Raw genomic sequence first — 27,645 nt, 5'->3', positions numbered from 1 at the left:
TCAAATTAGCAACCAACCTCGCAAATTAACCACCTAGCAAAGTTGGAAAAATCAAAAACAGCTTGTATCAGCGGTCCCTGACGGCATGACTTAATCATGTGGAAGTTTGAGTCTACAGTCTTGGGCGTAATGGATAATTTATGCTACTGTAGAAACAATCCGGTGACTTCTGTCTTTCCAGAATTCTTGAAAAGAGAGCAAAAATGCAAAACACAGAGGAATCATACTGGGACACAAACAGACAAATCCTTAAGTGAAGTACAAGTTAACTATGTTCTGTAGAGAAAGCAGAAAGTTGCTTTTCAATTTGAGGATTGTTACGCTCCTATTTGTTGCTCAGAGACGGTGCTTCGAGCCTGCCTTGTTGCTGTGAATCACTATCTGGCAGCAGAGGGTGGGCTTCATTCCATGACATACTGAGATTGATCTCTTTTTAAATGGGCAACAAATTGAAAAACTGTCTCCTCCTTTCCCGGTAAAGTCACTGCACCATGCACCTCTTTACCAACAGCAGCGGAAATGCCGTCACTGAGATAGCACTGGGGTAAACATCTGTAACTACTAGTGAGTAGTTACTTTTAAACAAAATAGTACATTCATTGGATCTATGAATACAAGCCCGCAAAGGCACATATGGAGTCATCACGGCTTGCTTGATATTGAGTTTTTGGATAAAAAAAGTCCTGGTGAAAAAAGTGTGAATAAGATAATGGTTAAAAGGCCAAAAGACATTTTTTTAGACGCATTCTTCTGTCTTTACCTCCGTCTACATCTTCACTGCCAAAGTGCCTCCTGTAGAAAAGCATCAGCTCAATCTTGTAGCATTTGTAGAGTGAGATGAGAAAGATGAGTAGCAGCAGGATTGCTCCCAGCCCTCCTGCCAGCTCCACAGTGTACATGAGCTCTGCTGAAGACAACACATACAGACAAGAAAATAAGCAAAACTGCTGAGACAGTCATGGTTAAAACGCCAGTTACAGTTTTGTGTGGCCACTTACAGTCACTGCAAATAGATAAACATCCCCGCACCTCTAAGGTTTTACTTATTGGGACAAAATAAAAAAATTATCTAGTCCCTACAAGGTCTAAAAAAAACCACATGAAATATTACACTGAGTCATTTTTTTATTCAATAGAAACTAAGACAAACCCCAGAAAGAGTGTGTAAGTACACCACATAATTCAATAGTTTGTTGAAATACCTTTAGCTGCAATAACTTGAAGTACTCATTTTCTGTATGACTTCATCAATTTCTAACATCACTGTAGAGGAATTTGGGCCCTTTCTTCTTTCCAACATTGCTCTAGTTTATTGAGGTCTGCAGGCATTTGTTGATGTTCAGATCTCCAACGGTTTCTCAACAACATATTCAGCCAGTTTGAGGTTTGGACATTGACTGAGCCATTCCAACACTTTGATTATTTTCTTTTTCAGCCATCCTGTTGTAGATTTGCTTCTGTGCTTGGGGCCATTGTTCTGATGTAAAACCCAGTTTGGGTCAAGCATTAGCTATCGGACACATTGCTTTACATTCGACTCTAGAATACTTTGGTACAGTGGCTTGCAAAAGTATTCGGCCCCCTTGAACTTTTCCACATTTTGTCACATTACAGCCACAAACATGAATCAATTTTATTGGAATTCCATGTGAAAGACGAACACAAAGTGGTGTACACGTGAGAAGTGGAATAAAAATCATACATGATTCCAAACATTTTTTACAAATAAATAACTGCAAAGTGGGGTGTGCGAAATTATTCAGCCCCCTGAGTCAATACTTTGTAGAACCACCTTTTGCTGCAATTACAGCTGCCAGTCTTTTAGGGTATGTCTCTACCAGCTTTGCACATCTAGAGACTGAAATCCTTGCCCAATCTTCTTTGCAAAACAGCTCCAGCTCAGTCAGATTAGATCGACAGCGTTTGTGAACAGCAGTTTTCAGATCTTGCCACAGATTCTCGATTGGATTAGATTGGAAGATGAACCTCCGCCCCAGTCTCAAGTCTTTTGCAGACTCCAAGAGGTTTTCTTCCAAGATTGCCCTGTATTTGGCTCCATCCATCTTCCCATCAACTCTGACCAGCTTCCCTGTCCCTGCTGAAGAGAAGCACCCCCAGAGCATGATGCTGCCACCACCATATTTGACAGTGGGGATGGTGTGTTCAGAGTGATGTGCAGTGTTAGTTTTCTGCCACATATAGTGTTTTGCATGTGTTCCTAAAAGTTCCATTCTGGTCTCATCTGACCAGAGCACCTTCTTCCACATGTTTGCTGTGTCCCCCAAATGGCTCATGGCAAACTGCAAACGGGACTTCTTATGGTTTTCTGTTAGCAATGGCTTTCTTCTTGCCACTCTTCCATAAAGACCAACTTTGTGCAGTGCACGACTAATAGTTGTCCTATGGACAGATTCCCCCACTTGAGCTGTAGATCTCTGCAGCTCGTCCAGAGTCACCATGGGCCTCTTGGCTGCATTTCTGATCAGCGCTCTCCTTGTTCGGCCTGTGAGTTTAGGTGGACGGCCTTGTCTTGGTTGGTTTACAGTTGTGCCATACTCCTTCCATTTCTGAATGATCGCTTGAACAGTGCTCCGTGGGATGTTCAAGGCTTGGGAAATCTTTTTGTAGCCTAAGCCTGCTTTAAATTTCTCAATAACTTTATCCCTGACCTGTCTGGTGTGTTCTTTGGACTTCATGGTGTTGTTGCTTCCAACATTCGCTTAGACAACCTCTGAGGCCATCACAGAGCAGCTGTATTTGTACTGACATTAGATTACACACAGGTGCACTCTATTTAGTCATTAGCACTCATCAGGCAATGTCTATGGGCAACTGACTGCACTCAGACCAAAGGGGGCTGAGTAATTACGCACACCCCACTTTGCAGTTATTTATTTGTAAAAATGTTTGGAATCATGTATGATTTTCGTTCCACTTCTCACGTGTACACCACTTTGTGTTGGTCTTTCACGTGGAATTCCAATGAAATTGATTCATGTTTGTTGCTGTAATGTGACAAAATGTGGGAAAGTTCAAGGGGGCCGAATACTTTTGCAAGCCACTGTATACAGAGGAGTTCATAGGCAAGTCAAAGACTGCACGGTGTCCAGGTCCTGTGCCTGCAAAAGAAACTCAAATCATCACTCCTCCACCACCGTGGCTGAAAGTTGGTATGAAGTATTTGCTAATATGCTCTGTTTTTAATTAAGCTACATTGCATTATGGCCAAACATCACTACTCCCAAGGACATTGCTCTAGAAGTCTAGTGGTTCATTCCAATGCAAATTTGCAAATCTCAACCATGCTACCAGATTATTATTATCCTGGTATTTTTTTTAACCTAGCCATAGATATTCAGTCTATCACTAATTGTATTGTATTGAACTTGGCCTGTAGAGCCCAAACTGTCACTTTTGGGTGTTTATTTGCACATTACACATTCTGAACTTAAATTTGCTGGTATATTCACTCCTAAGAAGGAATGGGAATTGTCGTCCCAGTTTTCCAATAGTCTTTCTGTAGGATGATGAAAATCAAAGTATTTGTAAATAACTTACTAATTCTTCCCAATTGCTTCTCTAAGATCATTGCTGAAAATTTTCTCCTTGTCAGTGTGTTAAAACACACCTAAATGCTCCATACCTGCAAATAGTCAAAAACATATGCTTTTATAGAGGTGCTCAGACCTGCTGATTATCAGTTAATTAGCTGCATTTGATTAGCAGCACCTCTTACCCTCTTAATTGTTATGGAAGCAGTAGGGTGTACTCAGTTTTTCACACACCGATTCTGCAACTTGGCTAATTTATTTCTTAAATAAATAATGACACAGTGTACTATGTCATGTGTTGTTGCTAATCTGAGTATGTGTTGCGTTAAAGGCCAGATTTTTAAGGACTAGATAATTTTTATTATGTCCTGATTATTATGTCCTTTTAGAAAAAAAAGTGTTTGCTTTCTTTTTACCCACACTCTTATGACAGTATTCATCAGGCCGGCCTCAAACACTGGCCTCTTTGTTTCATTATTTCAGGTAAACTCACAGAATGAGGCACTTTTACACGTTTACATTTGCCTGAAATCTGGACGATCATCAGCATTTTCAGCGCTCGGCTCAGAGCGGAGCAGAATCAATCTTCAGAGACACGAGTCTCATAATGAGTTTGGGAAAAATGAGAGGGCACATAGCAGAGAGACACAGGGAAAAAAAGGAGATAATGAGAAACTGGGTTCATTTCTTTGGAGCAGTGCAGCAATGACACAGCTTTGCACTTTGGCTGTCATCCATAGCGGGACTGGGACAATTCTGGACATGGATGGAGGCTTTTTCAAAACAAGAGGCTTTAGTTTACTCATCACGCTGACACTCACCTCGCCATCATAACCCACTCTCTTCAGAGTTCTCTTACTTCTCCTTGCCCACTTTTCTTGCTGTCTCTCCATTCATTTCTCCTCTCCATTATCTCCTTCTCATCTCCCCAGAGACCTAGCTTGGGGAAGGATGAATTATGGTGTGTATTAAAGCCGCATTTACCTGGTAGGCTCAGCTAGAGCAGGTTCACTTTATTTCTCTGTCACACTATGGGCTGTAATGCTGCACAGTGGCCCTACGTTCTCTAGGCTGCATGCCAATTTACTCTATATATAACCCCAGACACAGCAAAGGTACATATTAAAGTAATAACAGAAATACTGTGAATTTATAAAATCTTATTTTTATTAAAAGTCGCTTAACTATAGCTACACTTTCTGGATCTAATGATTATTATTCTAAAATAGGTTTAACCGAAGACATAGTAGGTTATGAGAAATTACAAAATGATAACTAATTAAATCTGTGTTGGTGAGAGTAAAAGAAAAAGACCAACACTCATGATCAGCAGCCAGTTAGCTTAGCTTAGCTAAACTGCTAAAAACAGGAAAAGCTGCTTTCTGAGAGTAACAAAATCTGCCCTCAAGCACATCTAAACATTCATTTACCAGTCATGTCTTGTTTTCTAATAAATACAAGAAACAAAATGTAAGAGTTATAAAAGAAGCTATGTGGGTGGATATGATTTGGCTAATTTTCAACAATTTTCAACTCACTGTTTCCAGTCTTTGTGCTAAGCTTTGTATTTACCTTAGAGGCATGGGAATTAAGTGTATATGGCAAATCTCAAAACAGCTCTTTAACTTGTAAAGACAGATCTTTGATGTTGGCTTGTGCATTATATTTGATGTTTTTTTCATTTCAGCAGCAGTCGACAGTGTGTTGCGGAAAACAGCTATGTTTTCTCGGGCTTCTAATTGGCTATTTACCAGCCTTTTCCAACTGTAACCAAATGTAATGCTTTTAACTCATTATCAGCAATAATCTTCACTCTTGAAATTGTTTATGTTTCACTGACCCCCACTTCCTTTCTGCCTTCTCTGTTTTCATGTCTCTCTTTCTTTCGAGATGGAAGGAAAGGGAGCCTGCAGAGATATTAGACCTGCTGCAGGGCTTGTGAGTGATGCATTCTTGGAGCATAGAACATGAAATAAACATCAGATGTGGATGAGAAGCAAGAGAGAGAGAGAGAGAGAGAGAGAGAGAGAAGGAGGGGGGGTGTTGCCTTGAAGTCTTTTTGTAGCATCCTTTTTTTTTGCAACTGCTTTTACAAAGAGAGCTAAATGAAGTTGTCTGCAGTCTGTGAAAACTGCTAAAATGGCTGTCTACAAAAGATGATTGCAGAGACAGAGATTAAAGTGGGGAAACAGACATATAACAGCATAAAATGTAATTGTATGCTGGACTTATTGGCCTGTTGGGAGAAGCTGAGGACCAATTTGCTGTTTAAACAACCATCAAATTACCTCTCTTTTAGGATGACAACCAGTGCGTGAAAAGAGCTTCTGACAAGTCATACTAGAGCACCAAAATAGCTACACAGCCGATGGGAAACATGAAAAAAACCAAACATGCAAATCAATTAGAATATTTCTGTTTGATGAAATGATGTAGCCAGGCTTCAATTATTTCATATGTCACGAGGCTTTACTGTCAGGCAAACAGAAAAAATAATATCATGCTTTCTAATGTAAAGCAACTAAATATAAAGAAAAAAGAAAAAGGATGATTTCCCCCCAAATCTAACACACATTTTCCTTCAGCCCACAGGGATTTTAATCAATCAAGATTATTTTAATATCCAGTTTTGGGTTAAGTGTACAAATATCTGCATATTCTTGACTATAATAAAACTACAACCTGAAAAGGATAAGCGGAAGCGAATGGATGGATGGAAGAAATAAACCCATCTAACAGACCAGCATGCCACCATATGCCTTTTACTGTCGTCCCATCTCCCTACCATACAAATGACAAGCTGGACGAACACAGGTTAAGAACTTTGGGACAATGTTTGACACAAATTTGAAATTTGACAGACAAATAAATGCAGTGGTCGAGAGCAGTTTCTTCCAGCTCAGAACAATCTCCAGACTAAAAACATAACAAAACCCCCAAACAAGATCCAGAAAGGGCTTTGTTATGTCTAAAGTAGACTACTGGAATGCATAGTGGAGTTACTCATCTCTTGCCCACTTACAATTAGTCCAGTGTTAGCAGTGTTGCACTAAGCTCCCTGTGCATTGCATAATCTAGTACAAAGCTGCACTGTTCGTGTTTGAAGCTTTAAATGGTCTTGCACCTGCATATGTGGTAGATATATTGCGTCCATGTACTCAAGATCATAATGGCCTGATTCTCACTCCCGATTATCCCACAGTTGAACCTTAGTTCCAAAGTGACCCTCGACAAGCATCAACTGTAACTGTTTTTCAATCTAAACTTGAAAACTGCTCATTTCTAGAACTTTGTTGGATTGGTTGCCGATAGGAACCTGTTTCTATTCTATTTTATTTTCATGTAAAGCACTTTAGTTTTAAATGTGCTATAGAAATAAAATGCACTTACTTCTCTCCCATCACACAGCTATTTAACCTACAAATTGAATTTCAATCTGTTAGTTAAATGGCTGGTATGTTAGTATTTGGGTAATGTTAGAGAAGACTGTGCAAACACCCCAGCTCAGCATCAGGAAACATTTCTATAACTGCAAGATCTGAAAAGAATTAATAAAACTTCTATAGGACTCATCGTTTTAAGTAGGAAGAGACAGCGAATACCAATATCTTAATATTCTGTTGCTGGACCTCATTTCTTTCTCTCTTAAAAGCACACACACACACACACACACACACACACACACACACACACACACACACACACACACACACACACACACACACACACACAGGAGATATCACTCATGTTTCAATCACAAATATGAGTGCACACCTGGAGTAGACAACTTTTCAAATGAAGTGTTAATAGACTTATTCACTGAAAGTGATTACTTGTTCATTGTGAAACTTGTTAGACGTTAATATTATATAATCCATTCAGGCTTGTTAAACTTTAATTATCACAATGCCTGAAACTCCTGACTTAAAATTGATTTAATTGAGGAATATGAAATTTAATAATTAAACCAGTTTTTCACTTCTTGTTGTAAATGTTGGAAGTGATGTTATGACGATTAGTCATCCATATAATACTCTGATGATGCAGTCTATAAACCTTTGAAATACACTTCCTGTTTTAATCCCATTTTCTCTTCATATACATCTGAACACGTCCATATTTCTGAACAAACTCTATTGCCTTTATTTATGTGGTTGGAAGGAAGATTGTTCTTCGTGGTTGGATCTGTCCAAATAAAAGTTGAACAAAATTCATTATTTAAATAACAATTGTGGCCCCAGAATTCGTAGTGGCGCAAATAATCTTGGCCACACCTTAGAGGACATCCCAATGAGACCAGCATGATAAAAAGACTGACTCACACCATATTCAACTCTTTTATAATATTCGGTTTCATTTAGTAGTTTTTTTGCAGTCAGGTGTAATTTTTATTTTGCTAATTGCATATGGAAAGCTGTTCCTTATTCTAAAATGAATGTTAAAGCCATAAAACGTACTATTTCAGAATCCAGTTGACATCAGCTCTAAAAGACTGAGGGCCAACATCAGCTGCTGAGGTCTGTTTGCATCACATGCTCAAGATTTCACGGCTGCACCCTACTGAATCTACTCCATCATTAGGCTGTTGGATGACCTGAAAAGTCCCGCTTGTGAACTGAACGAACCCAGCCTATAACTACAATCAATAGGAAATCAAGCCTAAGTTCAACTGCCTCAGAGTTAATATTGTTGGTAGTCTCAATTAATCTGAATTAGTGTGAATTAAAATTAGTTTAATCATTCAGATATTCTATTAACTTTCATCTGGCTCATAATTTTCCAAGAGCTGGAGAATTAAATCCACATTCTCCCATTGATCATTACCCATTTGTTCATCAATTCTGATTCTGGTATTATCTTTATTTAATGCATTCTTGCTCCTGCTGTCTGCTTGTAGCTATAGCTGTTCATAAAGGATTTGAAGTGTGTTCCTTTCCTTGCAGCAACCCCCTAAATTGGCAAAGAACCCTGTCCGGAGACATAAAAGCAGATACTTTGAGCTACACATGCTTCTTTTCATTCTGAAGTAAATAAAAACCTAGTTTAACAATAACCTGATCATAGCAACATTTGTAGTCATCATTTTTGAAAAGCTATATTGCTTTGAAATGTGTTCTTTCTTTGGACCACAAGGCGAGTCCTATTTACTTCAATTACACTAAAGAGAAGGCAGACATCTTTACAGCCAATATGTGGAAAATGAGGAAACTCATACCATAATGATGTACATGGATGAACAACACTACATGCCAGAGGAAAAATCAGTATTTTTATTTTTTTATTTTGGGGGGTGGGGTTGAACTGTCCCTTTAAGTTTGGAATAGGAAATGTAAATAAGCACTTACCCCGCCTGAAAAGCTGGATGGTAGCTTGGCGACGGCCGTTGCCATTTTCCACGTAACAGGAATAATTTCCCAGGTCTTCCTCCTCTAAAGAGTCAATAGTTAGTGAAATGGCCACTTCCTGTTCTCCAAGATGCTCCTTGATGACCCTGCAAGACAAACAATTTAAACGGTATTGAACAATTCTTCTCAGCATCAAACACAATAGGTGGATGGGGAGTGACTTGGAGTTGATGGAATTAAAAAAAGATCAAAAACTCTCATGTTCAGCATGTGATGGGGTCTTCAGGAGTCATGACCCGAAGCACATCAGTCAGCGTTAACCAGATACGGTGTTATTGCAAATCCCAAGGGTTAAGCTATACAAAATAGTTTTCCTGTGGTACAAATGTATCTTGATCGAGGCCCTTTTGCGTTACATTAAGTACTTCATGGTATGTTAATTTCTTTCTTTGCACTCAAACATATGAGAAATGAAAATCAATAAGGGATCTTCCTCAGCTTGTGCGGGAGGAAATCAAATAATAGCGATGAGGAGAAAATCTTTTTATAGCAGCTGCCATGGTAACGGCGAGAAGGAGAGAAAGTAATATTCCATAAAGTAAATGAGTGTCCCCCGCTGGGCTGGTTGAGCCTGATGGAGGAGCGAATAGGGAGATAATGCTCCCTCATACCTTGGACACACTACTTAGCCTACTTTTACAGCACCCTCAACACAAATGACTCTTTGGAGGAAACAAAGTGCAAATGAGAAAAAGATCCTTTCTGTTTGTATGTGAGTGTGTTTATCATTACTGTGCTGAGAAGGAGTGGGACGAGGACAAAGGAGAGAGAGTGTTTGCATGTGTGAGTTTGTGTTTAAATGTGTAGGGGGGGAGGGGGATAATGACTCTCAAGCATCTCGCTTCTCCCTCACCTTCAAACTGATAAACTGCACATAGGAAAGCTTGTTGGGAGAATTGGCATCTGTAATTGAAAGTGCATCATGGGCCGTGTGTGAAGAGGCGGCGGCAGCACTGATGATTCAGAGTTTGTTTTATTGTAGGATAGGCGCAGTGAGAAGGAGGCATGAGAATAAATCAGGTCTATCCAGAAAGCAGTGGTGACCCTAACCATAACTGTGTATTGCTTACTCAAGCAGTGTACTATGGGACTGTGGCTCAACACTTAAGGTGGATCATCCACTTTGCATGCCAAACCGTCCTTGGTTAAGATGCTGAAGTCCCAAAATCATGTTTCCTGAATGCATTTTACGATTTACTTTGCAAGTCAAAACTTTTGCATAAAAAATCTAAGAAAAACATTGGTAACTACTTTGATAATTGTTCAGAGAACTTGTGGAAACATTACTCACTATTCTAAAAAATATTTATTAACCAGTCAACTAATGGAAAAAATAATCTGATCAGTTCAGTAGGAAATTCATAATTGTGAAGAAAAGTGACTCTGAATCTGGCGTGGTTGGTGTACTGGGATTTTCCCACACAATCATGGTTTACAAAGACTGGTCTGAAAAAGAGAAAATATCCATTAGGGGGCAGTTCTCTGGGCAAAAACATCTTTTTCATGCCAGATGTCAGATAAAATCACCAGTGTTGTGTTCCAGCTGAAAAGGAAGGCAACAGTAACTCAAGTAACGACTCATTACAACCAAAGAAGAGCATCTCTGAATATACAACATGCCCAACCTTGATGCAGATGGGCTACAACAGGAGAAGAGAACACCTGATTCCACTCTTGTTAGCTAAGAAAAGGAAATTGAGGCTATATTTTACATGGGATCACCAAAATTGGAAAATAGTCTTGATTTCTGCTGTGACATTTAGATGTTCAGGTCAGAATTTGGTGTAAACAACATAAAAGCATAACTCCATCCTGTTTTGTTCATATTTTCTTGCACACTTAAGGCCACTTAATATCAGCTGAGCATTGCTTAGACATCACAGCCTACCTGAGTATTTTTACTGGCCATGTCCATTTCTCTATAACTAAAGTCACTGCCAGGGGTGCATGTGAAGAAATAAATGGGATCGGACATTAAATGTTCCTTAACACGCCAACTCCCTGGTCAGGGGCAGGGATAGCTCAGTAGGTAAAGTGGTCGCCCCATGATCGGAAGGTCGGCGGTTCGAATCCACTTAACGGCTACCCTGAGGTACCCCTGAGCAAGGTACCGTCCCTACACACTGCTCCCCGGGCGCCTGCTTAGTGGGCTGCCCACTGCTTCACAGAGTGAATGGGTCAAATGCAGAGAAAAACAAGTAATTTCCCCATGGGGATCAATAAAGTATCCATTAAAGTCTTAATGTTTGGTAGCATGTGCATGAGAATAGCTCAGATAATAGTCAGGTGAATTCACAGCAAGCCTGTCTCCTGCATGCTCCGTCTGGGCAGCACCAATATTTCCTGAAGTGAGAATGTGACTGAAGTCGACCGTCTCCTGCTGCGTTCCCCTTGTGGGAAAGTGCAAACTCAGACTCCAGACAGCATCTCAACCCAGCTTACCCCCAACACTGTCTGGAGTTCATGGGAAAACAGTAATTGTGGGCATATTTCTCCAATCAGTACTTCTAGCTTTAACTCTTGGACTACAGTTTTACAGAGCAGCTTCACAGCATAGTATTATTCATTTTTAAGTGTAGCGTGTGAGTGGCGTGGTGTCTTCTGTTTCACATTTTACACCATGTGACACAACACAGCCATTGAACCTGATGAATAATGACTATGTGAACCTTGAATGGAGTTCACACTTGGTTTTAAAATGTGGACAATGATAAATAAACAACATCGTGAAAGGTGCTGCTTTGATCCGGTCATTCAGGCCACTTTGCTGAGGTGATTTTAAATGCACTTGGCCTCATATCACTGTACTGTAAATGCTAATGTGTCCTAACATGAGCAACGTATCAGGATGTAGTAGTAAATATGCCAACACTGAAGGACAAACATTTTGTTCTCTTTGCTAGCTCTTGCTGATCTTACGCTTGAATGGCAACAGACAGACAAAATAATGCTGTCCTTTCACCTTCTAGTGGAATTTGCACAGTAACAAAGGCTGAACTTGTGGTTAGCTGGAAACCTTAGAGGCTAATGAAATGATGACACATCTTGGCTCTCTACTTGTGACCCAGTCACCCAGCATACATTTTAAAACCAAGTGTAAACAGGGTCATAGTCACAAATGTGAGCTGAAGGACACATAACGGCTGGGATACCGATACACAGGAAGTTGTTCCTACTTTGGTACATCAGGGTCGGATTTGCAGGATGCCCTCTGCTTTTTCACGAGTGACCGAGTTTATTGATATAGCCTCAGCAGAAGGAGTAAACTGCAAACTTCTTCTCAAGCTATGGCTTCTTCTTTATCCTTTGTACATCCACTCCCCTCCTCATTGATAAAACCTCTGTGTTTGCTCATTTAGTGATCAATTTCCAGCGTATTCAATTCTTTCATATATTCAAGTGCACGTACACCTGCAAAACATCAACTGAAGCCACTCGATAACGTATTGATCACCTTTTTTTTTTTATGCTGAGACGCATTTGTTTTGTTAATTTATTAATCTCTGCATACAATGCTGATGTCTAGTCATCCATGCCATGATAACAGCAACAGCCCAGTCCCAATGGCGCAAATGAGAATTTATGGGCTCGGGTTGCCACAGAAATGAACTCCACCAAATCAATAGGCTGAGAGTTGGGTAAATAAAAGCCTGCAGTAAGTCTGTTCTCAAGGTATGAGTGCTCTTCTCTAAACTTAAGTTTGGCTGCTGATGCATTAGTAATAAAAGTATGTGGGTGGCAGGCTGACAAAGCGAGGTAACCCTGAGAAAACATGCCCAGCGTATCATTTAAAGGGGAGAAAGAGCTTGACTGCAGGGGAAGCACTGATTAGTTTGTGTTTAGCTTCTTGTATACTTGTTTTTTTTTTAAATTTCCTGTCATTTTTTGACCCTCATACATGTCTGGCTGTGTGCGTTTAAGTAAAATCAAGTCGTTTGCTGAATCCTTCAAGAGCAGCATCAGTAGGAGAAAGTGGATAATCGGATATATTATTGATCTCCTGCATGAAATATGATTTAAATTATTAAAATGATCACCCCTCAGCCAGCGAGTGGAGGAATCCTGGTGACAAAGGCAGGGGCAGAGAGGGGTTGGTTAAACAGCAATCTGTTTCTTCTGCATACTCATACCAGTGTGCTAAACAACTCATGATAACATCCCTCTTCACTTTACTCTTCATTGATTTGTGAATATTTCTCAACTCGTTTCACTCGTCTTTCCTGTTTTCTTCCTCTCTGTTTTCTCCCGCTCTTTCTCTCTTTCCCTTCTAGCACTTCTCCTCAGCTCCCCATGGCCCATCTGCATGCTGCTCTAGGTGGGTGCAGCGGGGGAGATAGCATAGTGGTGGCGGTGTGAAAAATGGCAGTTGTTAACCATCTGACAGGGCTGTCTCCCAGGAGCTGCAGCCTCTCCAAACAGCTCTAATGGGAAACATGCACATGGACCAGAGAATGGCCTTGTTTAAATGTGCTACACCACTAGGAGGGGAGCGACACGAAGATGGGCTTGTTTTAAATGTCTCACAGCCTCCGGAGCGAGGCTTGTCAGTGGAGTCTTTGCAATGTTGCACAAAGACCTTAAGCGAGGTGAAGTTATATAAACTGCTTTTTACAAATGTGTTCAGCATCATCTCAATCTATTCTCAGGGCTTGTGCTGCATCCTGCTCTGTCAGAGATAAGGAGAGGGAAAAGCGCTGGTCATGGAGAGACAGCAGCTCCCAGTAAGACACAGGCAACCACTTTAATACCCCACGATTTCTTTCCAGATTTCAAGTCAAAACTTTTTTTTCTTCTTCTTTTTTTTCTAAACTAACAGAAAGAGTTTATGAGTGCACATTTCTATTATGAGGAACGCTTAAATGTTGAATGTTTCAGTCATACATTTTTATTAGTTTTCATAATGATCATAAATAACAGCCTAATTACAATAAGAGAGATGAAGATGAAGCTGCATCCAGGCATGAGAGGCATGAGATACCAAATATCGATTAGATCAGGGTTGCTTTTTTCTTTTTGTAGCACTTTGACTGAAATTACTTGACTTATAGGCCAACTTTTGAAGGTGTCCTCACATTGTTTTTTTTACATTCATCTACATTTTTTTGTACAGCAGTGTTTGTGTCCACAGGACAATAATGTATTTTAACTGACAAAAAATATATCAGAGGTAATAAAACAAATAAATTACAGTTTCTAACAAATTTCAAGCCTCTGCATCGTGTTCATGCTGTAGTGTAATTAATTGAAAAGAGCAGCTGCTTAGAAGGCAGGGAATACATCTCTGGAAAATGGTTGGTTTAGTGTATGCAATTTGGAGTTAATGGGCTAAGAGATGCGAAACCGTTTGCATCGTCCTTTAATATTATGGGGTAAATTTATCTACATCTGCTATTAATTCCTCATTACTGCCAAGTCCAGGGAGGTGATTTGTAGCCCTGTGTTCCTTACTTGATGTCGCTCTCCTGGACTCTCTCTTCATCCAGGTCCTCTATGAACTTCTCCCCCTTCATCCAGTAGATGAGGGGGCTGACATCGCCGCTGTAGCCAAAAAATGCCCGGCAGGTAAGGTTCAGGGCACTTCCTGCAAAAAACCACAAAACAAAACAGGAGATGACATGCTGTCATGCTCGATGGTCTTGCTGTTGTGTTAAAGGCATACAGCTCACATGCACAACCTGAAAAAATATTGTGTCAAATGCTATGCAGGGCTTTAAAGTCAGTGATATCGCACAGATACTCCAATTCTACCAACTCTTTTTATTTTATGCGTCATACACACATAGGGTGTGACACACACTTCACACATTCATAGACTCACAAATACACACTTTGCAAATCTGCACACAAATGCCGTCTGATGAGGGAAAGTGAAAATATGCCCATCCTCAACTAGTTTGGGGGATGTGCGTCTGCTATTTAAGGAGACAGGCTTTCCTTTCAACGTCGGCTTTAAATGCCCATTTGGCCACACACAAAGCACACTGATCATAAAGCAAGTAATGAACACATGAGGGCACTCAAGAGCTTTCCAGAATCCCCCTGGAGACAGTGCATTGGAAAAAATAAGGCAAAAGGAAGTGAGCGGAGACAGACACATCATTTTATTTAGAGCTGCTGATGGGTATGAAGGGAGGTCAGGAGTCAACAACTACAGTTTGCTGCGAGTTGATATGTGGAGGGAAGAAGTAATTGTCACTGGGGAGCCGATGGATTCTTGGTTCTGTGAATGAAAGGATTATCTCTGTGGTTCAACACAGAGGGCAAGTATTTGCATGGAAGAAAAGGTGATACTTCACTACCAATTAAAAAAGTTTCAGTTGAAATCTACCGCACTAAAGCTGCTGGCAGCGTTTTTATAATTCGAGAAAGCCTAGAGATAAATCATAAATGAATCTGAGATAAAAAGCAATAAATAAATAAATAAATTAAAGAAATATACATATATACATAATGAATCAAATATTACAAGCAGCACAACTGTGAGCTGATTAAAGCTGGCAACACGTCATCAATCATGCAAGAACTTCAGTGTCCATGAACTTTGCATGTATTAAACTAAAGCTAAAGCGTGGCTGGCATACACTGTGAATGCATTTATTTTTCGTTCCAGCGAGGTGGCATTCACTAAACGCCCAGAGCGCAGTAATCTCGGCAAACCACAAGCGACGTGTAAACAATATACATATGATTTGATCCCGTAGCACATACTGTAAAGTGGGTGGAGACTCCTCTCAGGAGAGTCGGATCTGTGATTTGGGAAGCGCCGGGAGAAAGACGTGAAGAGGCTGGGGGGATGACGCAGATGCTTTTTGCCTGTTTCGCAGCAGGATTTACAAGCCGCAGTGCAAGGTTTGCATTTGTTAATCCCGATTAGTATGTTACAGCACTTGTGTTGGGAATCCAAGGGAAACTCTGCTACTTAACACCAACTTCAAAAGCAACTACGTCTAAGTCAGATCTTTTTTGTAAGAGTCAAAACTAAATATTTAAGGATTTACTGCAAGTCTCTTCTCTTGCATTACATATTATACAAGGATTTTTTCTTTGTTCCCTCACTGTGATCTTTGAACCCACTGCACACCACAGTGTAGCCCACCACCTTTTTCTGGGATGCCCCGGCTGTGCCACCGGTCACACATCTTCAGAGCTGTGCCGACAAGGGTTATTCTTTAGAAGATTGTTTGTGTTTGAACTAAGAGCTCGTTTTCTCTGTGCTCCTCCTGTCAACAACCGAGACACAGCTACAAAAGATTTCAGCGGGTCTCTCTCTCTCAGCATAAGGAAAGTTTTGTGGCGTGCAGGGAAGGAGGATGGGAGGACACCCAGGAATGAACTGATAGCGCTGTCTGTGAGGAGCCGTGTCTGACATTTCCAAAGTTCAACAGCCTCTCTCAGCTTGGTATTTGTGCACAGCCGGGCTCTACAAAGGCTACACGCTCTACCTACAAAATAGGAACCTCCTGCGTGCAACACACACACATACAAACACAACCACTCACATGCACATGTACAGAGAACTTGGTACAAAAATACTTTACTATATAATCAGATCCAATTTTTTAACATGCACATACGGCACAAAATTACACATTACAGGCAACTCCGTGTCTCTGTGTGTGACCCAGATGCAGTATCTACCTTTTCCTCTGTTTATAAATCTGCCCCCTGCTGTTCGTATATCCCTCAGATCAATTGTAAACTAGGAATGTCAAGCTGCCAGCAGCCGCTGCCTGGAGAGGAAGTCTCCACTGAGCTGCCTGGGAATCACAGGAAACACTTGAAGGCCTCCTGCTGTCTTATTCTAGTCCAAATGCAGCACTCCCTGAAACGCTCTCACAGCCACCTTTGTTACTTCCAGAATGCCGGTGGGTGGTGTTGCACCTGCAACATCATCGTCACAGTCGATACAGTGTAAAGCTGGACATTTTGTTACAGGATGGTGGCCAATTAGTCTGATAAAGTGCTCATAGGGCACATGTGTGCTCTCTTGCATTATCAGCTCATCCTGTACATTCAAGTAATACATAAAAACATTGCTGAGGCTCTGATTGAACAAATAATACCAGCGGTGCACTACACAGCTTTTTGGAGCTTTTGATGATATATGATTTTTTTTAGCTGATTCAGTTCTTCTGGTTTATTTTGGCTTAAAAGTCAAGACTGAAAGTTTATCCTTTAATATGAATAAAGATTTACAAATCTTTATTCATATTATTATTAAAAATAAAGAAGATTGGTTAATAAATCATAAACGAAAGATCGTCTGCGCCATTTAAAACATCTGATTTGTACGTGTGTTTGAAGTTGGATATTTGAATGTAATTTCATCCCGACTGATTATTACATGGCGTTCAGTACTGTCTGCAGGGTCACATGCACCACGTTCTCTGCCTGCATTGAACACTGAACAGCTTTTTTTTTTTTATACCTTTAGAGGCTTATTTTCTTTCAGCACTTCAGTGTGCAGCTGAAATAACACCCAAGTTATTTGAAATGACACTTGCGCTCCCCTGGTGCTACATGTGCAATGCATACCTCCAGCTGCGCTTTAATTGGCAAGGTGAAGAGAAAGGTGGACGACTCTTTGCAAGGCAGCAGAGAAATGCATATAAGTATTACCCAGGCATATATATATATGTATGTATGTCCTGTTTAAGCTAGGCAAGATTGCCATAACTATTATGATGCTAAGCCAGCCAGACTTGGAGCAGATGGTAGGAGGACTATTAACCAGAACTGGAACAATGAGGTTGATCATTTGTACTAGCTGCAAAGGAGGAACAGCTTTTCAAAATCTCTCCCATGCTGTCAAACCCAATAGCAGTATCATTATTATTATAATCTGTTATTAGTCTCAGAGAGGTTTGTAACATTTGGAAACTTCCATTAATGATCTCTGTGTTGACTTTGACTCTGAGAGTGAATTTTTACTGAATTTTTAGGCAAAAGATAAGTTCAGGAAAACCCTCCAAAGTTAAATTTGGCTTCAGAAAAGCTTTCAAGGGAACAGGTCGTATATAATATGTAACGGCATCACTGGTTTAATACCTGTCACCAACCACCACCATCCATGTCTCCTGAATAATAAGCATTCTAGCTTTTGGTGAAAACTCAAAAATTCAAATCTCTTTTTAATTTATTGAAGTTCATAAATAAGTGTGCCATTACAAGACTTGGCAAGATTAGGCGTGAAAAATATCCCCCGCTGAGTGGATGCGCGTCTTGTACAGCACAAGAGCGTGATTAAGTGTTTGCCTGAGTGTGCGTTTCTATGTGCATGTCTTTGTGTGTTGTTACTGCCTTCACACATGCGTGGGTGTGGAACAAATCCATGTACCGGTAATCTGAGTGATTGACATCCTCCCCTCGGCTGAGAGTTGGTCACGGCGCTTGATGGAAATTAGACTTAAGAACCACCCCTTTTTTCCCACTTCTGCCCAATGTCTCTATGAGTCTTCCACACAGACTACATCTTTGGTCCTCCTATAGCAACAAATAAATATTTGGTAGGGAACAGTATAATATAAAAATACATTTTGACCCTATTATTACTATAGCTGGGTATATACATGAGGCGATGGGATGTAGTTATACAAAGTGGACCCAGTGCCCTTATTAATCTAGCTTTCAGAACATGCCTTTCTCAGAGATGGCATCTTTTATTTGTCTGTCTGAAAAACTTAAAATATGATGTTTTAAGAGGTCCTAGAATGTAGCCACACCAGCAAACGGCTTAAATAGAGAAACAGTTGTACAAAACCTTTTAAGTTTGCATACACAATGTCTACTTTTCATTAGTTTGGGTGTTGGTAATTCTTGTAGTCATGTCATCAGTAAAATTGGTACTGGCAAGAAGTTACCACTAAAATAACAAACCAGTTGTTTCTTTTAACTTTGGGTTTCATTCAAATCTTTTATCAAGACAATGGCTGCATTTATCAAACAGAGTCAAACTCATACTGATATATCGACTCATATTTTTTTCTTTCAAATACACAAAACATAAACAAATTTGCCTAACATTTGGTATGTTTAGTTATTTAGGAAAAATAATCTTTAGTTGTGGCTTGACTCTTTCACACTCTGACTCTGGTCTGTTTAGCTGGTTGTTGTATTTGTTGTGTTTCAAACATGTGTTGCAGACAGGGAAATTGCAGAGCGCTCTCTGGTGGACAAACTATGCAACATGAAAACACATGACACGGCTGAAGAGTGTTTCTACCAACTCATCTTTACTTTATAAATGTTGATTTATTGGGTGTTGTCAATGCTGATACTGATATATTGGCAAATAGCTAATAATGGCCAGTATATATGCTATACATATATACTGCAACTAAACAGTTTGGGTTCAGATTACAAACTGTTCTTCTGGGGAAATTAAATAAATTTTCAATTTATTTCAATGTTTAATTTCATATGGTAGCTGGCATAGGCTCCAGTTCCTCTGCGACCCTGAACTGTATAAGCGAAAGTGGATGGATGGATGCATAGTGCCAATTTGTGACAACATCAGTGCTTTACATCACAAAGTAAAGACCGTACAATATCAAAACCCCAACAATCACGTGACCCCCTACGAGCAAGCACTTGGCAACAGGGAGAAAGAAAAACTCCTATTTAACAGGAAGAAAACTTCGGGGTCATTGAGGGGCCGCCATCTACTGTGACTGGTTCGGGGTGAGGGAATTAATAGCAGCTTAAATTTTTCGTTTTCTGTCTTCTGTGGATTAAATATCTACTTTATCGGCACATTGTGACAAAACCTCTGTAAAGTAACAAGCTGTTCAGTTTTTACCAGCCACTAGAATTTATAATGCCCATTATACTACATTACATTTATTTGGGAAACACTTATGTCTACAGCAACTTTAATGAATGAGCTTTTTGAATGCTTTTAGAGCACACTAAATATATTCATGTCAAATAAGGATAGGTACACATTTTACTTTTCAAAGGGATCACAAAAGAAGCTCTTTATTAGACAATATAGTGGAATGAAACCTAGCAGCCAAAAAACAAGCCAACCCTCATGCTGGGCAGGCCTTTACTGTGAAATGCAATAAATGATTGAGTGAAACCAGAAATGCTGATCAAATTTTTAAAGACTATAAAATAATGTGTGCTGCACAGGGTCATAAATTTGATTTGCATCAACTCTTGGTGCATGTTTAGCTGATTTCACAGTATTTGGGATAATTAGGCCTCACAGAGCTGGCACTCAGATTCACACAGAGGAATACTTTCCAAGCCAGAGGAGAGGAAAACAAACCTTGCACAGAAAACACTCTGCAGATGCTGTCCAAACTCAGCACAGATGCACAGAGCACACAGCGAGATTGACAGATACGCCGACAGAGGGGCAGATGAATGAACAGACAGACAGACAGAACCCCCCCCAACAATAACACTATGCATATATGAACATGATTAGAAACTAACAGACACACACATACACATCGTGTCAGTTCTTTCTTTTCCGTCTCAACTCATTCTCCTTGAATACACGTGTCGTTCTCGTGCCACTGCTTAGAGCGGAGTTGTGTGCTGTTACTGCGTGTGACAGCCACCATCATGTTTTATTTGTAGGATAAGAAACAATCCGGAGAGCCTTTTGAAAAAGTCATATTCAGAGTGGGTTTGATGTTTCATAACACACTCTAGTCCTCAGCACAATTGTTTTCTCGGTACTTCGTTTTCAAGGTAAGGCACAGTCTTGCACATCACATGTGAGTGTTTTTTCTCACCCTGAAGATGCACTTTGCCAATTTTTAGGAAGGGGTGGCCCTAAAATAATAAATAGACTATTTGAAGTGTAGAGAAAACATGGAATTGACAATGAAAAATTGCTGTTACTGTGATAAAATCATACACATCAAACAAAAACAGCAGAATAAAAATGTATTAATATGACAGTCAGTCTTCTTGTTTCCGGCCATCTTAGCGTCCTCATTCAGAAAAGGGAATCAGCTACATGTATAATCTTCTTTCATACATCTTGTTCACTGGAAGGAGGACTTTTAATTACAATGTTATACAAGAACTGCTATAAAGCTCAGCTGCTCCGTTATTCACAAGGGGTCCACAGCGGTTAGCTCCACATATTTGATTTGGCAGCTTTTTACACCAGATGCCCTTCCTGAAGCAACCCCAAAGGGGCACGCTGTCCATAACAGGTTCCCAACAAATATTATTCACTTAAAAACAGAAGAGCACTCTCAAACACACCTGCTTATTCTCTCACATAAAAAAATAAAGGGCCCTACGCACAGTATTGTGCACGAAAGATTTCAATTTTACACTTGTGCTTGTGTAATTTGTTTTTTTGGGTAGCCATCACTGGCTTTCACGTCGGTTGTGATGTCACAAGCACTGGCCCATATGTGCATGTGGAGCAGATGAACGTGAAAACAGCTTTCTACAAACTCAACATGTCGATCAATTTGTACAGTGAAAGTCAAGCATCCAAAAGCAGAAGCCGCATCAACACTTTGGCAATATTTGCTGCAATATTCAAACCCACCCGACCTAAATACAGCCTTAATAAGCTGCGCACCTTCCAGGGGTTACATATCATAGCACATGTGTTGATTGATTGCCACCACAGGCTGATATTTAATTCTTGTCAGACCCCCAAAGAAGACTTAGAGCGCATACACACTCGTCTGTTTTCCCTCAAAGAATAAACTTGAACTATATAATTTTACCTGAAATAAGAGGGCTTCTACAACTCGTTTTTTTTTTTTTAAAAGATTTCACCTGCTGCACTGAAAAGCACCTTTCAGATAAGCCCTCTGAGCCATGCAGTGTTTCCCTTCTTTTCTTTTTGCTGTACAATATCATTGTTGCAATATATTTTTCTCCTGAGATATTAATAGAATCGTTCTGCTCCCCACTGTTATATAGGTCCTTGTAATCCATCCGAATGGACAAACCACCAAAAGCTGAGTTATTGTACAAGGTTTTTATGGCAAACAGCAATATCCCACAGCCTAGTTTTAGACACAGGCTTAAATTTCGGAGTCTGGGTATTTTAAGCTTTCAATAAAATGGCCAAGAAGAAAGTGTTAGTGTGTGCATATGCATATATGAGGGGGAGGGAGGGAAGGGGAGAGAGAGCGAGAGAGGGAGCGGGAGAAAGAGAGAGAGAGAGAGAGAAATAAGGGTTTGTGAAGATTTCCTGTGGATATCTCTGCAGGAGAATCTGATACAAGTCCTGTCAGTCATGATTCTTCCCCCACAAGGTGTGAAACAAGCATGAAAAAGTGCACACAGTACTGTGTAATCCTTTTTTGCACAGAGAGAGGATAAGAGAGTGAACAAGTTGGAAAACAACAAAACTATGATACATGTCAAACCTTCTTTGGCTGGTGCATTGTGATGTGTATTGTGTGTGTGTGCACGTGTTGCACATGTAATAACGTCCCTTTGAGTAGTTAAAAATGGATAGGCCATACATTTTCTGAGCGCGCCTACTCTGTAAACTATATCCAGCCTCATATTCACCCCACACTCACATTGTAGAATGCCTCAAACACGTGCCTTTTTCAAGGCTAGGATGGGAGACAGAGGAAGAGTAAGGGGAGCCGGAAAGTAACGACAACGGCGGCATTGAGAAAAGAAGGTGAATGACAGCTATTCAGCATTCCCGGGTGACTCCTTGAAATTCTCATTCCAGTCCCCTTTGCTAAAAATACCTGATCCCGCTTCTTGTCCGTGCTCATCTCTCGATGCAGGAGGTGAAATCTCTAGAGAACCGTAAGCAGGCAAGTGTGTTTACTGTTTCAGGAGTGGGGAGTTGGAGCACAGGAAAGTCCAAATCTGTCTGTCAACATTTCTATTCTTTAGCTGCCTGCAGGTTACCATGACTACACCTACCGTGCGAGGTAGCAGCAGCTCAGCAGGCTCCGTCAGGACAGAGAATACAGTAAAGATACGTACTGTAATGACATCAGGATCCTGGTGGATATATTGACAGTGAGCAGCAATCAAAGCTGGCTCTGCTTGGAGGAGGGTCAAAACAAAATTCTGACTCCTGACAAACTGAAAAGTCCTCCGCTTGTTTGTGCAGCGTTTCGAACATCTTGGAATCTGTGAAAAAAGCTCCACTGTATGTAAAGATGTGGCTATTTGTTCGTAGCACTCTGGTGAGCTGATGTGGAACGATGACGTTGGCTGAACTGATTACTTTTGCTCTGCATTGCGGAAGTCGGTGTGAGGCGGGGGATATCGAGGGGTGAGAAGTACAGTAAAAAGATGGATTGGAAGATTTGGGGCAGAATAAGTGGAGGAATGAGTAAGGGCAATGAGAACATAAAAGAGTTAGGGCCCACCCCCTCCGCCACCTCAGCTTCTCTGCAGCTCTAATATCGTGCCCTCTCCAGAGACAAGCCCTTAATTACCATTACAAGCCTGAGAGCTTTTAACAGAGGAGAATCCTGCGTCTTTCCCTCTCTGTTGCTCCTTCTCCTCGTTTGTTCTGTGGCCCCCGACGATCCATCAGGGAAATGTAAGCCTTTAATTACCGGTAAAAATTACGGCCTTTGTGAACAGGTAGTTGGTGCCCTCGCTTTCATCTCCCCTTTCATCTGCTAAGCGTCCCTTTTTGATGACATAATAGGTGCTTTGTCCGAGGAAGGGAAACACAGAGGCTCATTATACCACAAGAGGCACTGTGGGGGATTATATGATTATGTGATAGCGAACTTAATAAATGTTCTTTTATCAGTGTGGCAACAAGTGCTCATGCCCCAACTTTTTCTCAAAAATCAGCTTTTTCAACGTTCTGATCATCCAGTATGAAACTGTCCACCGTGGGAACAGAAATAAAATTTCACAAAACACGGCGACTCACCCACGTTTCAAACCTTTGGTCTTCTAACCTTTCTGCACACTCGATTTTGAATTGCTTTCTCACAAAGTGCCTTTATTACCCATGTCTTATTATTTCTTACGGCCCCACATCTCCCCTTTCCATTTTACACCAGAGGGTTTTTGGAATCACTTTTCCTACTAATCTGAGTTCATGTAAAATCTCCTTTTATAGTCAAAAAGAGACAAAAAATAAATGCAATTTTCATTCAGTGTCAGTGGGTGTCATAAACTGCCTTCTAGGAACCTCGAGAAAGCTTTTTTTCCCACTTTGCCGTTTATTTTGAAAAAAAAAAAATTGAAGGTGTTGGGACGACAATAATGCAAAGAAACAAAAGGAAGAAAGGAGCAGGGAGGAAAATGATAGAAGAACTTTGCAGCTAATGGATAAGCACAGAGATACAAAGTCAAATATAGAGGGATCTGTAATTGGCTCCTATCCAGGGAACTGGATGCCAATTAAATGGTGAGATTTGAACACTTGACGAAGAACATCACTTTAACGAATGGCCCAACAGGGGCCTGGCTGCAGGCACTGACCCACTGACCGGAATACCAACCGGAGTCTGACTAACTCAATTAAAACCGGAGCTCAGTATCTAAGGTTAGGTCACACCAGCACAGACCATCACTGTTAACCAACCGTATCCCAAGTGACTTTATCAAATCCTATTCAAACATTTGTGTCATCCAACTTATGTCAACAGAAAAGCCCTCTATTCCCTTACTGACATCCATATATCCAGCCTAAAATACAAAGCACTGCCTCAAGAAAGTTTAGAATGTATAAAAATGTATTTTAAACAGACTAAAGAAAGCTTAATTTTTATATGATCACATTTTTTAAAATATGTTTTAAGTTAAAGGCTGTCTGGGCTTTGAGAAAGCTCAATAAGAATCATTGAAGGCGTGTGAAATGATTGCAAAATATGATTATTCTACTCTTATACAAACCAGCTATAATAGCTCTGTTTGGAATTAATGAGAGCTGTAAGAAATAATCTGTAACACAGTAGGTGTCATACAGTAGTTTAAAGTTAAGACAAGTGTGTGTGTGTGTGGAGGGGGCGGGGGGATAAAACTCTGTGTGCGTGGGAAGGGTAGTAAACCTGCTGAGGTATTAATGAGACAGGAAAGGCACGTGTTAATGAGTTAAAACAAGAAAAAACTAAATATGGATAAACTGCAGAAAAAAGAACGATTCTGCAACAGTGTAAAGTTTTATTTTAACAGAAATGATCAAACAAATTGAGGCCTAAATTTAAATTTAAGGTTTGCTGTGCTGAGTCCTGATTGCTTTTAGGGATTTTGAAGAGACAAGAGGAACACCAAAGTCGGGGAATAGATGCAATGTTAAGTGCCTCTTCACCAAAGTCCACAGTAATGCAGCAGTGGATTTTTCAGTGGGTAGCAGGACATATACAGAAAAGGTCACTGAGTTAGAAATAACTCTATTAGGACTCTCAGGCTATTCAGCAAACCAAGAAAGTACACCGTTATAGCATATTTTCAAGACGCACACATCCTAAAACAAAAGCAGGGTAGAGAAGAAAGTGACTGTAATGGCTGAAACATTGTTCAGAGTCCAAGACAAATTATTTTTAGCAGTTGCAGATATGCAACTTTGTGCTGACCCCATGGTAAGGAGAGTTCACTCTTTTCTGCAGATGCAATCATATGACCAGGTGCAAATGATTTTCAGTATAGCGTTGTGAACTCAAACAAAAGCATGCAGATTATACACCTGCAAAAAGAAATATAACACATTTCCAAAACCTGAAACAGGCCATAAACATAAAAGTACTTTCACTGATCCACTCTGAAAATACCCACTTTATTTTTGGTCACTTTTTATTCACACAAATGTCATGAAATCAACATTCATAGCAAGAATAACAGATGAAAGACCCGGAGGTATTTATGCATTCTCCAAATTTCCATTTTAAATTTTTGTTTTAATTATAGCTGAACACAGTAAAACAGAATAATGTAATGATCCCCAAGAACATCTGCTGCTATATCAGATAAGCTGAAGCTAGTTAGGAAATCAAAGCTTTGTAATGTTGCTATAGAAAAAAAAGGGTTTGTTGCCTTGACACAAAAAGAGGTTAATACTATTTCTTTTATTTCATTTCTAGAGATCCCACATGTCCACTTCATGAAGAGATAAACCTTCTGTATGTCATTCTTTTGTAGTCTTTCTCTGAGTTTTCTTCTAAAGCTTTCACTCATCTTCTCAGCATCACCAAAATCCCATTTTTCCTCTACCTTCCCTCTTTTTATGCACCCGTCAAAGCACATCCACACACATCCAGAAATATACATTCACGCACACACACACTCCTTCCTATAACAAAGCGGTGCCCTCCTCTCGTCACTTCCACAGCTCTGCCTCTTATCACACCTCTAGCACTCCATACTCTTTCTCACCCTCTCATTTTGTAGCCTAACCCTGAAATCTCAACATACCACTTGAGTCAAAACCACCTCACAGACTTCACTACCCCTCCTCACTTTCTTTGTTTTTTCCCCACCTCACGCTTCTTTCGATTGTCCACTCTTTCTCTGTTTTTCAATTTATGACTCATCATCCAGTTCTTCACACCAACCCTCCCCTGCCTCGCCAAGACCATGTCCGGTAAATTTTGGGCTTTTGAGTAGGAGCGCAGATTGAGCTTCGGCCGCAGGAGGCCTATGTGTTGAGAAATCTAAATCAAGGCTGACAAATGACTTGTGCCATGTGGGCTGGAGACACTGGGACAGGGGCACTGGGGAAAACAGAAATGTTTACACACTAACACAGGCTGATGGTGTCCCATGGTACTTGGCAAGCACTGGGATAATTTCACTCTTGCAAAATACCTGAGGGATCTGTGACTTTCAGCCAATCAGAATCGCAATGAGGGAGCGCGCTAGGACGTTAATTACTGCAATGATTTCCTGTGAGAGGCAGGATGGGTTTGATTTGTGTGTGTATTTGCATGTGTGTGTGTGTGTCTACCTACAAGAATACACATGCTCCATCACACGATGGGGTGAGCACAGCATCAATCAGTGCCTCCTTTTCTCTAAAAGAGATTAAATGACTTGCACTGCATAAATCCTTATCTCGATGGCTCATCAGTCATTCTTATTCAGTTTCTGTCAATTTGACCATAACCTTTAACTGTAACAATGTCACTTCTTAACTGTCAGAAATCTAACAGATTATTCTCTCGACGATCCAAACTACAAGTCCTTGCCAGGACTTTGTTTGGAAGGCAACTAAACACATTGCATGATATCCTATTTTCACTTTTTAGGTCCTTGGGATCAATACTTTTGAAGAATGCAACTGGGATCTGGTTTCTATAGTAACTGCAAAGTGCACTTTGCTTATCCACAATCTGGGGGAAAAAAGTCTTTCAATTATCACCAAAAAATGAACATTGTTTGCTTGCATGAGTGCTCATCCGCATGCAAATAAATGTGAGTAAATTAGGTCAACTGGTTAAGCAAACTAAACAGCATATTGCATGTGTTCATGCTCTGCATTTGCTTGGAGCAACTGTTTATTTCATAAAGATACAAATTTACAATGCATAAAATAGACAGATTAGATTAACATCGTGTCCTATATTTCTAAAATCTGGCTTAAAGTAGGGCTGTTAATCAGAAATTACCTACGTTCTGGTTATATTTTCATTAAATACATTACACCACAGTTAGCAAGTGCAATTCATGCTCACATCAACAAAATCTTTATTTAAAAAGTACCTTTCTTTCTATTAATCTAATAGTGATACTCATCTGTTTCCTGACTATGTGAATATGATGTT

General features: G+C 40.2%; 1 protein-coding gene across 5 annotated transcripts in view; it reads right to left on the bottom strand.

Annotated features, from left to right (window-relative positions):
- Positions 1–27,645, bottom strand: part of il1rapl1a (interleukin 1 receptor accessory protein-like 1a) — a 170,566-nt gene that overhangs the window by 7,083 nt on the left and 135,838 nt on the right. For 3 of the 5 annotated variants that reach the window (XM_085249501.1, XM_085249504.1, XM_085249502.1), the window contains exons 7-9: positions 14,405–14,537; positions 8,897–9,042; positions 761–907 (exon numbers count right to left, since the gene is read on the bottom strand). In XM_085249501.1, the coding sequence (XP_085105627.1) occupies positions 761–907; positions 8,897–9,042; positions 14,405–14,537 (426 nt within the window). The remainder of the gene's footprint in view (positions 1–760; positions 908–8,896; positions 9,043–14,404; positions 14,538–27,645) is intronic. The other 2 variants (XM_085249503.1, XM_085249505.1) reach the window with 1 other exon arrangement.

This window comes from Mchenga conophoros, linkage group LG16, assembly GCF_057382185.1.
Source record: "Mchenga conophoros isolate Kocher_MC1m ecotype Shallow Benthic linkage group LG16, M_conophoros_male_GT1.1, whole genome shotgun sequence".
Lineage (NCBI taxonomy): Eukaryota > Metazoa > Chordata > Actinopteri > Cichliformes > Cichlidae > Mchenga > Mchenga conophoros.
Note: the sequence above shows the minus strand (reverse complement) of the source record. Positions and strands in the feature narration are given on the sequence as shown.